Source organism: Pelodiscus sinensis, chromosome 1, assembly GCF_052426305.1.
Source record: "Pelodiscus sinensis isolate ZL-2025 chromosome 1, ASM5242630v1, whole genome shotgun sequence".
NCBI lineage: Eukaryota > Metazoa > Chordata > Testudines > Trionychidae > Pelodiscus > Pelodiscus sinensis.
The window spans coordinates 302,425,023-302,442,227 of NC_143052.1; the positions used below are offsets into that span (position 1 = coordinate 302,425,023).

At 48.0% G+C, this 17,205-nt stretch overlaps 1 protein-coding gene across 4 annotated transcripts in view; it reads left to right on the forward strand.

Moving 5' to 3' along the window:
• Positions 1–17,205, forward strand: part of STARD13 (StAR related lipid transfer domain containing 13) — a 415,654-nt gene that overhangs the window by 201,630 nt on the left and 196,819 nt on the right. The window contains exon 1 of one of the 4 annotated variants that reach the window (XM_075919192.2): positions 12,110–12,809. The exons of the other annotated variants lie outside the window; for them this stretch is intronic. Within the exon in view, the coding sequence (XP_075775307.1) occupies positions 12,686–12,809 (124 nt within the window). The 5' untranslated portion in view covers positions 12,110–12,685. Of the gene's footprint in view, positions 1–12,109; positions 12,810–17,205 lie in introns of those variants that run through there. 4 annotated transcript variants of the gene reach the window in all.

Genomic DNA, 17,205 nt, shown 5'->3' on the forward strand with positions numbered 1-17,205 from the left:
CCTATTATATCTTGTTTTCTATCTCATTTAATATTAAGCTGAAGAAAAAAAAATTCTGGAATTGCCAGAGGAGCTTGGGTGACAAACCAAGAGGAATTGGAATTACTTATTAACATAATTTTTGATCTAATTGGTATTAGTGAAACCTAATGGGATGATTTGTACATCTGGCATCTTAAAAATCAATGGTTTTAACCTATTTAGGAATGACTGCATGTGCAAAAGAGGACGAGGGTGGCACTTTATGCCAAAAATTGCACTACCTGTTTCCAAGTCACTGTTAACTTGGAGGAAAATGACTGTAACTATTTCTGGATCAATGTCCTAACAGGTTAAATCATAAGATGGGGCATTAACTGCTGTGTGCTACAGACCAACAAATCACATCAGGGAACAGGAGAGCCCCCTCCTCATAAACTTGTCTATAATGTATAGGGAAAAAGCTATATAATCATGGGGGATTCCAATTTGAGTGATATGTGATGGACATCATATGCTGCCGGTATGCATCCTTGGAATATATAAGCATTATGGATAGCAATTTCCTAACTCAGAGGGTATGTCTAGACTACATGCCTCTGGCGACAGAGGCATGTAGGTTAGGCTACCCGGCATAGGAAAATGAAGCGGCGATTTAAATAATCGACGCTTCATTTAAATTTAAATGGCTGCCGCGCTGAGCCGATCAGCTGTTTGTCGGCTCAGCGCTGTAGTCTGGACACTCTGCAGTCGACATCAAAGGCATTTGTCGACCTCCCCGGTAAGCCTCATCCCATGAGGCATACCGGGGACGTCAACAAATGCCTTTGATGTCGACCGCAGAGCGTCCAGACTACAGCACTGAGCCAACAAACAGCTGATCGGCTCAGCGCGGCAGCCATTTAAATTTAAATGAAGCATCGATTATTTAAATCGCCGCTTCATTTTCCTGTGCCGGGTAGCCTAACCTACATGCCTCTGTCACCAGAGGCACGTATTCTAAACATACCCAGAAAGCCAACATGGAGGAATTCTCTATTGGACTTTGTCCTCACAGATAAAGAATAGATCAGAAAACTAAAATTTAATGATAGCTTAGGTACAGATGATCGTGACTTGAGCACATTTATCATATGTAAACAAAATGAAGCCCAGACTAGTATGTTGAGATCATTGTGGATAATGGAGTTGAACATGAACACCCAGGGGGACTACTATGGCCAAAAGAGCTACAGAGAACTTGAAATACATAAAAATGGGAATATCAAGGCAAAATAAAGAGGTTAGTTTGTCTTTGTATTTGGCCTGCTGCAACTGCTGCTGAAATATTGTTCTGTTCTTGTGCTCACAGTTCGAGAAGGGTGTTTGATAAATTGTTCAGACAAGAGCCATAAGAATGATTAAAGGATTAGAAAAAGGGGAGCTGCCTTTGGCCACAAGAGCCCCCTCGCCGTATCCTCCATGGATGGGCAGGGGATGGAGGGGGCAGGAGCTGAGGAAGCAGTACGGGCCAAGGGACCTGCTGGCTGCTTCTTCCTGCTGCTCCCCTTGGGAAGGGGGGGTCTATAAAATGTTAACAGATTGAAAAGGGACCTCTATGCTCAAAAAGGTTGGGAACCACTGTATTGACTTAAAAAGAAGGTTAAAAGTGACTTGATTACCGTCTGTAAGTGCCTGCAAGGGAAGCAAGTATGTAACAATGGACTCATCAGTTTAGCAGAGAAAAGTATAATATGATCCTATTCCAGCTTTAGACAGTTGATGGCTCATAGATAAGGAAAATGATCTGTAAATTGGTTTGGTTTGCCTATAAATCAGCTGGTAGGAGGGTCTAAGAGTTCCCATAAAGACATGTAGTTAGGTCACCTGATGCTGGGACCCATCGTGGACATTGTACTTTTCCACTGAAAGTGTGAGAAAATTTAAACTAAAGCCTAAGGATTCCCACCTTTGTCAAAATCTATATAAATCCGTGACACCGAACAATAGGAGCTGCTGCCAAACATCAGGATACCCTGCTTACCGCCCAAGATGACTGCGGGAAACATCTAAGACAGAGGCAAATCCAGCCTGTGAGAAAACATTATTAAAACTACTGTTAGGGCAAGATATTGTATATAACAAGTTTCTTAGGGTATTAGGCTTAGCTGGTATGTTTTGTTTTTATTTTGTTTAGTAACCTACATTATTCTGCCTGCTATTTCTTATGAAAACTTAAATCCTACCTTTTATACTTAATAAATTACTTTTATTATTAAACCCAAAGGAAATAATTGTTACCTGGGGGACAGGCAAAGATCTGTGCATTTCTTTATGTAAGAGAGAGGGCAGACAATATGAACCTGCTTTGTATAAGCGAGGAAATGGTCCCACTATTGTGGGGAACTTTCCTGGCTTCTATACTACCCTGGTGAAGTGGACCAGCAAAAGGATCTGAGTCCCCGCTCCCAATTCTTTCACCCAAAGGCATCCCTGATCCTGAGGGCTCCCCTCCCACTCTCCTGAGTAGCAGAGTCCTTGAAATCCCAACAAGGCTGGGCCCAGGTTTTCTGAGGCTTAATCCCCGACCTTGTAGTCACTTGGGGCAGGGGCTACGGTGTCCCCACTCTGGGGTGCTCTCTTGACACTGGATGTTTTCTTGACCCACTGATCATTACATACAGTTCAAAGCAAATACAATTTATTAAACAACAATTGATTAAAAAGAAAAGAATAAGGAAAAAATCAGGAAGGTTAAATGAGAACACAGCCCCGCTCGGTAGCACGGGGACATCACAAACAGCAGTCTGCAGAGTGTAAGGACAGTTCACAGTCTGTTCCTTATAGGTCCCAGGGCTCTTTCTCAGGCCCTGGCTGTGCTGCAGGGGGACTGCAGGCTGAACACGCTTGCTCTGGCAGTGACCACAGGACTTCAGGCTCTAGGTGGCAGGACCCCTCTCCCAGCTGGAGTTACAATCCCTCTCCAAGTCTGGCCTGCAGGGCCTCTTGGCTGGTGGCGTCCCCCTGCCCAGAGCTTCTTTCCCCCCCTTTGCTGGTCCCAGCTGCTCACCACATCCAGCTCCAGACTGTGCTGCTTTGCCAGCCTCCAGCTCCTTGTGTTGCTTCTCTGATCCCTTTGGCTCTCTGGTCACAGGTCTGCTCCTCAGCACAGGGTCTGCGCTCCTTGGGCTGTGTGCCTGGCTCTGTCACTGCAGATCTGCTTCTTTGCACAGGGTCTGCGCTCGGTGGGCTTTATGGGCCTCTGGTTCTGACACTGCAGGTCTGTCACACAACTTGCTCTCCTTGCTGCTCTTCTTAGCTCTCTCTTTTCTCAGAGACACCCAGAAAATCCCAGCTCACACGGAAGATGGGACCTGGCCTCCTAATTTCTTCATTGGCCTGTCCAATCTGTCAATCAGGCTGACCTGGAATGTTGGCTTCTTTCCATTGTCCCTGGGGTCTGTCAGTCTCAGGGCCCTGATTTCTTATGGACCCTTCCCCTTTTGATACTGGGAGCTGGCCAACCAAAAACACCAACTAAGTTTTAGTAAGGGGCTAACAGTCCCGTTACATCTGTATAAAACTTCATAGGGAATAAGACGGCTATGGGGTCAGGCAATGACAACCTGACGGCCTAGGGTTCAGGTCTCATTGGGGCTGTGCACCTGGGTGCTGTGGCAAGTCCCTTTAACTGTGCCTTCTCAGAGTTGAGCTAATTTCAGCATCTGTATTATTCTGCATAGGGCTGTAACCCTGCCTCTCTATGCCAGTGATGAAGGAGGCTGAAGGGCCTGGCTCAACAAGACAGAGTAAAGAGGTCCCCCCAGGAAGGTAGGAAGGTTGGCTCAGTGGCATTTTCAGCACACCAAGTGACAGTCTCAAGGGAGCCTCTTTGACTGACACAAACCTCTAGTCAGAGTCACAAGATGTCTGGTTAATTTTGGATCAAGCGGGGCATAGCAGAAAAAATGATGCCGACTTGCCCTTAGGGCACTAGCTATACATTCAAACATAGAGACAAGGAGGATCAGCCTTCAAGTTGCCCTCCTGTGCTGCCAGGGACCCTTAATTACCTTGGCCAGTCCAGGGCCAGCCTGGATCATCTTCTTCAGAACTTCATCTTCTTCTCCTTTTGTTGTATTCCTTTTTACCACTGCCACGTCCTCCTTTTGCACTGCCTGGCCTGGCCTCCTCCAGCAGCTGCTTCCCCTTCACTGCAGTATTGAGTTGCATAGTGTCAGCTAGAGAAGCCCAAAAGAAGGAGAACTTACCAACATAGCTGGTCCTAACACCCAGTGCTTCCCTACCATATAACTAGGGACTAGAAACCACGCTTAAAATCACTGTGCCTCTGCTTTCTGTGACCTTGGAGACCATAACCACATGTGTCACAAGTGCTGATGAGAAACATCTGCTACTGAATAGGAATTGCAGACATTGTTTATGATTCAATATTTAGTTTTACACACCAGTAGGGAGCAGTCAATAGAAAGTAGAATTTTTTGTGGACGAGAGTAGCCCGATAAAGGAAAGAGAATGTAAATTGTATAGTTTGATGAGTAGAAAAGTATAAAATATGTGCTGGTTTTCTTTTGGAAGGGGAGAGTTCAAACATCTTGGCTCTGTCTACATTGGCAAGATTTTGCACAAAAGCAAGTGCTTTTGCGCAAAATCTTGCCACCTGTCTACACTGGCCACGAGTACTTGTGCAAGAACACTGACGTTCTAATGTAGGAAATCAGTGCTTCTTGCGCAAATACTCTGACGCTCCCGCTCAGGGATAAGCCCTCTTGCGCAACTGTTCTTGTGCAAGACGCCAGTGTAGACAGGCAATGTTAATTTCTTGCGTAAGAAAGCCCAATGGCTAAAATGACCATCGGAGCTTTCTTGTGCAAGAGAGCATCTACACTGGCACGGATGCTTTTGCGTAAAAGCACATCTCTTGTGCAAAGGCACATGCCAGTGTAGATGCTCTCTTGCACAAATACTTGAACGCAAAAACTCTTGCGTTAAAAGTATTTGCGCAAAATCTGTCTACACTAGCGGTTTCTTGCGCAAGAACTCTTGCACAAGAAAATGTCAACATTGCCATGTGCCAGCAGTGCTTTTGCGCAAGAGCATCCATGGCAGTGTGGACGCTCTCTTGCGCAAGAAAGCTCTGATGGCCATTTTAGCCATAGGGCTTTCTTACGCAAGAAACCCCGGCCGAGCGTCCACACTGCCCTCTTGTGCAAGAGCTCCTGCGCAAGAGGGCTTACACTTTTTTAAAAAGAGCGTAGCTCTTGCGCAAGAAGCCCTCTCTTACCATGCCGCACTGTAAATTTCCTTGTGCAAGAGTGGGCGGGCCGTGTGGACGCTCTGCGGATTCTTGCGCAAGAACTGTCATACTTGCACAAGAAGCTGTGAGTGTAGACATAGCCCTTCTGTACGAGTGACTACTGCTCTCTCATATATCTGTATTTATCTCTTTTCTCTTTTCTGGTACTTAGATTGTAACATCTTTGAGCCAGAGACCATCTTTCTGTTCTGTTTTTTGTACAGCATCTAGTACATTGGGGTTCTAGACCATGATGAGGGCTCCGAGGCACTGTAGTAACATAAACTAGTACTAGTAACTGGATTCTAGACCTGTACTTATAGGACTCTCCTAGGCTATGTCTACACTGGCGGCTTCTTGCGCAAGAACATCTTGTGCAAGGGTTCTTGTGCAAGGAGTCTTGTGCAAGAAAACGTCCACACTCCCATGTGCGAGCTGTGCTTTTGCACAAGAGCATCCATGGCAGTGTGGATGATCTCTTGCGCAAGAAAGCTCTGATGGCCATTTTAGCCATAGGGCTTTCTTGCGCAAGAAATCCCTGCTGAGTGTCCACACTGCCCTCCTGTGCAAGAGTTCCTGCGCAAAAGGGATTACACCTGTTAAAAAAGAGCGTAACTCTTGTGCAAGAAGCCCTCTCTTACCACTCCGTACTGTAAATTTCCTTGCGCAAGAGCAGGTGGGCAATGTGGATGCTCTGTGGATTCTTGCACAAGAATGGCCATACTTGCGCAAGAAGCCATGAGTGTAGACATAGCCCTAGAGAATAACCATACTGTACCATTCATTTTTGCCATGTACAGAAAATATCTTTATTTCCCACAGGCTAAAAAAGGAGTTAGAATCAGGGAGATGAAACCTTGCAAAACAATTGGTGTGCCCTGATGTGCTCTGTTTCTGAACAAATTTAGAGCCAGTATTATACCATCTTACTCAAGTTGAATAGTGCCTTTGCAAGTAGTCTCATTTATCTCAGACACAATGTGTAGAATGAGATATTAATCACTGTGAGCAAGAATGTCAGAATTTGGCCCTTACTTGGTAAAAATCAGCAGACTGGGTATTTTCTTTGCTCTTGGCAGGACTAAATCATAGATTCATAGAACTGGAAGGGTTTGTCTACACAGCAGCATTATTTCAGAATAACTGATGTTATTTCGAAATAACAAAGGCTACGTCTATACTGCAAGGCTTTTCCGCAAGAGGAAATGCAAATGGAGCACTCATTTGCATATGTCGCACTCATATTTGCATTTCCACCTCGGATCCCTTTTGTGCAAGAGGTTTTTGCGCAAAAAAGCGCTGTGTAGATGGCCCCTTTTTGCACAAAAAAACCCTTTTGCGCAAGAGCCCTTCTTTCTGAAAAAATGAGGAAGAATGGCTCTTGCGCAAAAGGGGGGTTTTGTGCAAAAACCACTTGTGCAAAAAGAATTTGAGGAGGAAATGTAAATACGAGTGCATCATATGCAAATGATTGCTCCATTTGCATTTCCTCTTGCAGAAAAGTCTTGCAGTATAGAACTAGCCAGAGAGTGCATCTACACTATATGTCATTATTTTGATGGAGGACTTCTTACTCCAATTCATGATAACCCTCATTTCACGAGGAGTAACGGTAGTTCGGAATAGGAACCTAGTCCGAACTACCTAGTTCGAGCCCCGTGTAGCCGCGCTGCACGGGGTTCGAAGCAGCGGGGATTTAAAAATGGCGGCTCCCCGCTTATGCTAATGAAGCCCGGGAAATTCAAATCCCGGGCTTCATTAGCAAGTGCGGTATGCATACATTACCCCGCTAGTTCGAACTAGCGGGGTAGTGTAGACATACCCTTACTTACTTACATTTTTCCCGCTAATACATCCCCAATTAATGTTTGCTTTTTCTGCAGCAGTGTTCTACTGTTGACTGATATTTAGCTTGTAGTCCATAATGACCCCCTGACACCTTTCTGCAGTACTCCTCCCTAGGCAGTCATCTTCCATTTTGTATGTGTGCAACTGATTGTTCTTTCCTAACTGGAGTACTTTGGAGTTGTTCTTATTGAATCTGATCCAGTTTACTTCAGACCATCTCTCCAGTTTATCCAGATCATTTTGAATTCAACCATTTGAAGGGAGGTTCCAAAGAGCATGGAGAGAGGATGTTCTCAGTAGTGAGAGATGACAGAATGAGGAGCAATGGCCTCAAATTGCAGTGGGGGAGGCCTAGATTGGATATGAGGGAAAATTATTTCACTAGGAGGGTGGTGAATCACTGGAATGGGTTACCTAGAGAGGTGGTGAAATCTCCATTCCTAGAGGTTTTTATGTCCTGGCTTGACAAAGCCCTGGCTTGGATGATTTATTTAGGATTGGTCCTGCTTTTAGCAGGAGGTTGCACATGATGACCTCCTCAGGTCTCTTCCAAACCTGTGATTCTATAAAATGTAATCCTATACCATTATCTAAATCATTGATGAAGATATTGAACAGAACCAGACACTCCTTTTTCTCTGGCTAGGTTACAGATAATAAAAAGTGCTTTTATACTGTAGATACATTAACATTAATCTATTCTTTGCTCATTCATTCTGATATCTGCTGCTGAATATTAAGAAAGTGGTTAACCAAAACTATTCCTCCTACTCATGTTTACTAAAATCATAACAGGAAATGAAACAACTTTGTCATGAACTCTGTTACAAATGCACATTTTGGAATATGGCCTTACAGTAACTGTTGATATAGATGGAATATATCAAAAGAAATCCCTCTTTGGCAATCAGATTTCTGGACATCCTGTTATCATGAAAGAGATAAGGTGGGTGAGGTACTATCTGTTATTGGACCAACTTCTGTTGATGAAAGAGACATGATTTCCAGGCCCAGAGATCTCTTCTTTAGGTCATTGGAAAGGTAATATTTAAATATGCTGGTGACTGAATGGGAGAGTGTATCCACATTTTAATCCCCTGCCCAGGTATGCAAGCATGGTATCTGCTTTTGCTACTCATCTCCCCTCTTCCCTACTTCCTATCAGCAACAGAAGTATGAAACTGATGTGATTTTTTGTATAGATTCCCACTGTCTATACAGAGAATAGTCATTTGCGTTTAATTCTGCTGCTTGTGGAAAGCTCTGTAAGAAGGCCAGAAAGCAATGGAGCTGTCCCAGTAAAACTCCAGGAAGACAGCACTATCTTGATTTAATTTTGATTCACATTTGTAAACCGTAAGGACTAGAAATATTTCTGACAACTTAAACTGACATTTTTAAAGGACAGTTAAAATATTTCTGAAATTGATCAATTAAATCTTGACCTCCTATCAGGAAAGTTTCTGGTTCATCAAGCAGTAGTTTTTTTCAAGCCCTGTATTTTAACACTTTCCTTCACATAAGTACAATTTCCTTTTTGTTTCTTGTCTCCCTCTAATCTCCTCTGCCCCCATTTCTTCCACGGTTCCTCATTAAGGGCTGGGGAAGAGGCTTGCTTTGTTAGTCAGAAGATTACAGTAAACTGTAAAATCAACTACAGGGAAACTCCTGATTCATCTTCTTGAATAGTAAAACATCCCAAAAGGTTATCTATAAGGAGCTGCTGAAGAAACGAGGACTAGATTCTGGTGACAGTATGGGATACAAACATCTCTTTACTCCCCTACTGTTCACCTTAGCTAATAGCTGAGGAAATGAGGTCTAGTATCAGACAAGACATCTGGACATAAAAGGAGATGAGGTGTAAATGTTGGTGTGAGACGGAAACCATTAACAATATTTGGGAGCACTGATTGGGTTTTGGAGTGAGTTAGTAAAATGATACAGAACATTTTGTACTCTGGTAATGGTTTCAAATACAGCCATATCTCTAGTGACCGTTCATTGGCTGTTAGGTATTCTGTGGGAAATGAATTGATGATGTTAATCTAGTTCCTGCTGGGCAGCAACCCATCAGAAAGCAAACATCACACGCAAGAACCCCTTCACCCTGTGTGCCGAAGGAGTGACTATCAGGGTATGTCTACACTACAGCACTTATTCGAACTAACTTAGTGGGTGTGGAGGGTGGGGTAGGATGGTTTGGGGTGCGGAGGAAGCGGGAGAGGGAGCAGGGGCAGCAGGGGTGGGAGGAGGAGCGAGAGCTGGGGCAGCCGCAGGAGCAGGAGGAGGCAGGAACTGGTCCACCAGGGTCTGGAGGTGGCCTCTGAGGCCACGGCCCTGCTCCTCCAGCGCATCCACACTCCGCTGGCACAGCTGAATGTCCTCCCGGACCCAGTGCTCCTGGTTGCGGAGCAGCTGCTCCATGAACCGGAGGTGCCGCCACTGGTAGTCCTCCTCATTCCTGGCACGCCTGCTGGCCCGGGTGCGGGTGGCTGTTGCAGGTGGGGTGGTGCACCCTGCAGTCCCAGGTGCTGCGGCTATGGTGAAACAAGAGCAGCCGTCAGTTCTCCCTGGGGACAAGGTGGGTGAAACCCAGCCCCCCTCTGCAAGGCCAAGGCCCCTGCATGACAGCCAGCTGCTGCTCCATGGTGGGCAAGGCCCAGGCGCACGGTCCCTGGGCTCCCTCTCCTCCCCATCCCCCCGTACACATAAGGGGAGCATGATGGTACTCACAGGTGGAGGCCTTCCCGGCCTCGGACGACACAGGAGATGTTGTCTGTGGGGTTCCTCGGGGGTCCTGGGTCCTGGGCAGGCTCCCGGCAGGCTCCTGGCTCTCGGTGTCCTCCAGCTCCTCCTCCTCGGTGTCCAGGACGGGTCCCTCTGCCCCGGAGTCAATGACGACCCGGGGGGCATGGACGGCGTGAGCCCCCAGGATGTGGTCCAGGGCGTGAAAGTGGGGGCAGGCCTCCGGGTCGGCCTCTGGCAGGCAGGCCCGGGAGTAGGACTGCCGCAGGTCCTTTATTTTACAGCGGACCTGCTCCCGGGACCGCTGGTGGCCTCTGGCAGCCAGGCTGTCAGCCATGCGGCCGTAGACGGCCGCATTCCTGTGGCTAGTGTGGAGATCGTGGACATTGGAGGCTTCCCCCCAAACCTCAATGAGGTCCACGATCTCCACACTAGACCAAGTGGGCGCCCGCCTCTTGCAGCCCCGAGCAGGCTCCTGGGAGCCGCCAGGCTGGTCCCTGGAAGAGGCGGAGGGCTGGGTGGCATCGGGTGGCTGGCTCATCCTGTGCCAGGTGCAGGGTCTGCTGGCTGGGTGCTGGCAGGCTTGCAACTGGCACAAACTGTGTAGCCAGCCCGTGGCCCTTTAAGGGCTCCGGGGCCGGGAGGGGGGCAGACAAGTTTCCCTGGTGTTGGCCAGAGTGGCCACCAGGGCAAGCTGGGGAGGGCTAGCCTCCCACTAGTTCGAATTAAGTGGCTACACAGCCCTTAATTCGAACTAGCTAATTCGAACTAGGCGTTAGTCCTCGTAGAATGAGGTTTACCTAGTTCGAATTAAGCACTCTGCTACTTCGAATTAAGTTTGAACTAGCGGTTTGTATGTGTAGCGCCTATCAAAGTTAATTCGAACTAACGTCTGTTAGTTCGAATTAACTTTGTAGTGTAGACATACTCTCATAGAGTGAGGGCTGGGGAGGAGGCAATCCTGAAAGTAGGGTGGAGAAGGAATGAGGGAGGAAAGAAGAGGAGAATGGGAAAGAGAGGAATATAGAAGGCCATGATATGCGGGAGAGGGGATACATTTTGAGCTCTACTAGCACTTGTTACACACAGGGCTGCCCTTAGTGGGACAGGGGACACAGGGCAACTTCCATACTGGAGGTCCTGCCCCAGCTATGTCCCTGCTCCACCTGCCACTCTACCCCTTCCTCAAGCCCCACTCCTGTTCTGCCTGTTCTCTGCCCTCCCTGCCCCCTGCCCTTAGCAATGTGATTGGGGGATTGCAGGGCCTGGAGCAGGGCAGCAACATGGGTTGCCCCCTTTATGCACTCACCATAGCAGTGGGATCCAGAGTATTTCGGCAGCCTGCTCTGCCCCACAATGCTGCCCTCTCAGCCATCGTGCCCCATTTCTCCATAGCAGCAGAAAGCAATGCATCTTTGGGGCTGGAGCACTCTACTTCCCACTGCCACAGAGTGCAGTCAGCTAGGAGAGGCTGGCATGGTGGGGCACAGTGGAGCAGGCTCCTGGGCCACTCCGGATCCCACTTTGATGTGGGGGGGCACTCATGCCGTCACCCCATGCCAGGCCCCATAATCCTCAATCCCTCCTGGCCATAGGATGGTTGAGATGGCTGTTGCAGGGTCCCACAAAGTGGGGGCCTGGGGTGGCTGTCACAGTTCATCCTATGGACAGGACAGCTCTGGTTACACAAACAAAACGTTGCCACCCATTTGATGAAATAGGGATCCAGGAGGTGGCAGGGGAGGGCTGCCACCCCAATCTTCCTGGAGCAAGGGTCTGCTTACCCCATCCAGCCACACCCCTTGGTATATGGGTCCTGGAGTTGGGGAAGTGGCTTGGAGCACGGGTTTCTCTGTAGGGGAGCCCTTGAGGAAATAAACTGTCCACTCACATAGGTCTGTTGAGAACTCCTCACTCTGTATGGGGGGTACCTTGCTGATGGCCCCCATCAAGGCTATGTAGGGGTTGTTGGTGGGATAGTTCTTTTCTAGGGGGGCCTGAAGCCTTGTCCCACCACCAAAAGGCCCCTCTCTCTGTTGGGGGTGGGAGTGAGTTGAACGGGCTGGCCGATAGCAGCCCAGCCCTCCCTCTCAGCGTGCTGCGGCCAGGGAATGGTGGTGTAGGGGTGGCAGGTCCCAAGGAGATGATTCGTGGGGGCGCCCCTGACACTATCACCCCAGCAGCAGGCGGGGGCTCTGGAGGGGGGCGAAGGCAGCGTGGCGGGGGGAGGAGGATGCCGGGAGAGCCCAGGGCACTAGCCGGGTGCTGAGTAACAGGACAGCCGGGGGTGAGTCCGCTGATCGGATCGCAGCCCGAAACGGCTCTGAAGTGGGGCCAGCTCCGGCCGCTCTCACCCGGGCACGGAGCCCCACGGGACCGGCGCTGGCAAGTCTCGGCCAGGCTTTGCCGGGCAGGCTGGAGAGTGCCCCGCACAGACGGGCCCCCCCCCTCACACACACACCCCGCCCAGCCTGGGGCCAAGGGCAGCGGGGCGGCCAGGCGGGAAGGCAGCGAGAGGGAGAGCAGCGCAGACCCCCTGGTGCGCGGCAAGGGGACTGGTGGGGGGGGGGGGGAGCTACGTTGCTGCCCATCTGGCCGGTGCTCGGGGCCGCACTGGGCTGGGCGCCCGGGGGAGGGACGGCGGGGCCAGCCGCGGGGAGACGCGCCCAGGTTAGCCCAGGCTCCCAGCCGGCTCGGAGCTAGCGTGAGGCGGGGGCTGCCGCCGCGAGTCCCACCGCCCCCCCCCCCCCGCTCCCATGTGCCCGGCTGCCGCCGCCGCGCGTCCCGGGACCCGGCGATGCGGAGGGACCGACGATGAGCGGCAAGCGCGCCTCTGCCCAGCCCCAGCTCCGGCGGTCGCTGAGCGAGCAGCTGCGGGACTCCACCGCCAGAGCCTGGGATTTACTGTGGCGAAACGTCCGCGAGCGCCGGCTGGCAGGTCAGTCCCGCTGCCCCCGGCTCTCCCCTGGCGCGGGGAGACACCTGTCCGGCGGCTCGCGCCCTGCCCTGGCAGCGCCCCTCGCCCCAGGGCCGGAGGCAGCGCCGCGCGCCGGGCAAGGGTGCGGGCTGCCGCTGTGGGCGCGGGGCGCTAGTGCCCGGCCCGGCTGGGCGTGCTCGAGTCACTGGCTGTGGGCTCTAGACAGGGCTGAAAGGAAGCGGGTGCGCCCGGGTGCGCAGCTCGCCACAGGGCTGCGGCAAAAGTCAGCAGGGAGCTATTTAAAGGGCTGGCAGGGACCCGGTTACACCAGCTTGTTAGTCTTTAAAGTGCTACATTGTCCTGCATTTTGCTTCAGCTACCCCAGACTAACACGGCTACATTTCTATCACTATTCCACATGCAGGACAGTACCTGTAAGACTTTGGAAGTTACTGTCACTGCTGGCTCTAGACAGCGCTTTGCCTGGCTGCCCTCTGTCCCCCTCTGCCCGCATAGCGCTGTGAGTGTATACTGCACACTCTCCAGCTGAAGCACCCAAGTGCTCTCCTTTTGTTTTTGTAACTTCTAAGGGATCCCATATGTGACAGCTCTCGGTTATCCATCGCTCGCCCAGTGCTATTACCAAACTAAGCAGGAGGAAGTGAGCACAATCCCCAGGAGGGAAGGCAGGGAGATCAGTCCTCTGGATGTTTCAGTATCAGAGCAGGGCATGGGGAGGGAAATCCCCTCCTGGGTCCTTCCTCATGGGGGAATAGTGTCCCATCATGTATCTAAAACATTGTGAGTTCTACCCTCAGCTGGCTAAGCAGGCTGATTCAAAGCACATGGAAACTGGGTAAAAGGTTTTTTTGTGTGTGGATGGTGCAAGGTTAGGGTTAAAACCTGGGTAAGAATCTGGGCTAACTCTGCAGTGAAGACATACTTTGCAAGGGGAGACTTCACAATTATCAGATCCAAATTAAGACATAACCTGTCTGATTACATCCCACTATCCACCCATGATGGGTGGGGGCAGATTTTCAAATGTGTTTAGACACCTAATGGTGTAAATAGGACCATAATGGGTTGCTCAAAGGTGCCTTAGCAGATTAGGTTCCTGAATCTCTCTGTGATTGGTCAGCAAGGTTAAGGACCAAGATACCTTTGAAAATCTATCTTTTAGAATCTTAATCCCCTCAAATAAAGTCAGAGGAGACACAATAAAGCAATCTCCTTCAGGAGTGATTCAGGTCATATTGAGAACAGGATGGCAGTAATGTTGCTTTTCACACATAATTAAAGCTTATAAAAACCTTCAAGATGAAAAGATTTAGATGGCTTCAAGTTCGATTTTATGAGCACATTAGATAATACTAGAAATGCAAGAGAAATTTGTCAAATGTAATGAACATTAATTTGCATTACATGGATTCTTCAAACTATCCACAAGAGTCAACAGAATATAGTTGAAGGACACTGTCTAGGACTGTGTAACATGGTGCTATTGACGTGTATAGGGCACATGTTTCTAATGTAGGCATCTAAATTGTTTCCACAAAATATTTGTCCACAGGTTCAAATATTTAAAATAATGAAAACAAATTACATGCTTGTTTTTGAAGACTTGGCACAGAAAGTTTGGCTATGGCAAAGAGGGGATATTTGTGAAGTAGTATCTGATAGGGCGTAGGGGCACAGAGCCCCAGAATCCTATTTGTTTATTTCTAAACTTGATAGTTTTTATGTGTTTTTTTTTCCCAAAATATTCATCTCTCCTTATATGTGATCTGGTTAGCACTTTGTTAAAAGCACATGCCAGCAAGGCATTCAGCTGGGACACCAGGTTAGCCATCTTCTGTCAAACAGATCTCTACTACTGCTTGAGTGAGCAGCAGGCCTGGGCAGACTGCCACAGAGCAGCAGCCAACTTTTTAAAGGAACTTGGATTAAAATTGATGAAGTCAGGCTTTTTAGCTGAAGTGGCTATACTACTCAAGTCCAGGCTTAATGCACTGCCATAATTCATATGTTATTAATTCCATTATAATATGCTGTTGAATTTGTGGTAAAGGTGCCCTTTATCTGATTACATGGTTCATTTGACAAGATAACAAAATGTGCACCAATATTATCTGTAGAGCTAGCAGGTTCCAAATATATCCTGTTCCTCAGATGGTTTTATGCCTCTTGGCTTTCTGCCCTTGCATTTGTATTTATTTGTCTTTGTGCGTATCTTAACTTGGCCTCTGTGACCCCAGTAAATATCCCTGTGGCCTCTTTCTTCCACATTTCTTTAATGAAAAGACATGGAATTTAGGATCTTCTAAATAAGTCATCATTTGCTGGCTGGCTGAGCAGCTGCCCATCCATAGTAATAAATAAGATAACACTGAGGTTGTCCAACTTTCTTTCTTCCCAATACTGATGTTTAGGCTGCAGCCCTGAATGACAATCACATTGGCAATCCTAGACAGTTAACTAGGGTTTCAGAAGAATGACAGAGATGAGAACACTTTTAACCCTTAGCTTGCTGGGGTTTTTTGCCTGGCTTCCAGCCAAATGAAGGTTCAAGAAACAGTTCTAGAGCAAATCATCATCATTATTATAAGCAAAGATAGAAGAGGTTTTGGGGAGCTGATATATTTACTCCTTTGTCTCACTCAACATTTTCACCTCTTTATTTAAGGCTCAGACATAGGTTTCCTAACATTACTGTAGGGGAGGAGAATGTCCCCTACACGGGCTATTGGCATTAACACTCCACGTGTTGTAGGGGAGAGCAGTTGCTACTCCGCCTCCCATAGAGTTGGCCAAGAAGTGGATGAACAAGAGCAGGACTCTGTCCCCCCTCACTCCAGCCAGCACAGCTAGGCTGCAGTGGACAGGGAGGAAAAGAATTATGGAGTGTTACTCCTTTCTCCCTGCCCTTGAGCAAGGGGGATTAGGAACCATAGTGTGACTTTGTCCCTTTTCTGCTTCTGATATTGGTCAGTTATGTAATGTCCCTTATTTAGGCTGGATTGCAAGGTGCAAAGCTAGCTCTTAGTCTTTTTTCTTCTGTTCCACTAACACCAACTGTTAAAATACTGGGTATACTTTATATAGTGTGCTAAGTGGTGCTTTTAGTAGTTTCTGTGCTTTTTTTGTTATTACATAGGCAGGTCACATTCAGCAAGATTTCTATTACACTAATATTTTCATTTGACTGTTTAGAATTCACTAACAGGCTCATTCTCTAGTGTGACTTTGTTTTTGTCAGTGTCAGTTGGAGATGGAAAAATAAATTTAGCCATTACTTTTGGGCGATTTATCAAATACACTATTGACAAATTGACCTAATTTTTAAAGACCATCTAATACACTGGAATTTACTCTAAAGACAATTCAGTGGAGAAATTTAGGCCCTGATGTAGCTCCTGTTTTAAGTCCCATTGGAGGGCATATCAACACGTGGTAGTGTAGGTATAGCCAGAGTCAGGGATCACTAAATTTAACTACCTATTTAAGTGGTTTTTTGGACTGGGGCCTTGATGATAAAGTTGTCTGAAATATCATATATACAAAGACCTTGGATAGGTTTAATCTGACTGTAAATGTGGACCATCAGACTACTGCATTTGAAAAATGACTGAAATTCTTTGCTTTAAGGATTTGACCATTTTTCTTCACATCTTGAAACTAGTGTTGTTGTTTTTTAATCACTTAGGGCAGTGGTCCCTAACGCAGTTCCCATGGGCGCCATGGTGCCTGCCGGGGCATCTATATGCGCCCACCGAGTGACCAGGGCCAGGCCAAGTCATTCTTGCGCCCCGAGCCCCAGGCACACACGCGGCCCCACTCCCGAGCGCACGGTTCATGCGAGGCCCCTCTCTGGATGCGCAGCGCGTGAGAAGCCCTGCCCCCAGACGCACGGCGGCCCCAAAAGGTTGAGGACCACTGACTTAAGGTATGTCTACACAGCAACATTATTTAGAAATAACTAGCGTTATTTCGAAATAACTTAGTCCGCATCTACACAACAGGCAGTTATTTCAAAATAATGTCAAAATACTGTCAAGCTGGAGGACTTCTTACTCTGACTCCTGTAACCCTCATTGTATGAGGAATAAGGGAAGTCAGCAGAAGAGTGCTCTATTTCAAAATAAGTGCTGTGTAGATGCTCCCCACTTCTAAATAAACTATTTCAAAATAAACTACGCAATTGACATAGCTCAGTTTGTGTAACTTATTTCGAGTTAAGCCCTGGTGTGTAGTCACACCCTTAATGAGCCTATGGTGCTTACTGAAATCCTGACTCAAATCATGATCAACTGCCATTGTAAAACTTATGTTAATAATAATAATGACTTACATTTATTTATGCAGTGTTGTTGTAGCTGTGTTGGTCCCAGGATATTAGGAAGACAAGATGGATGTG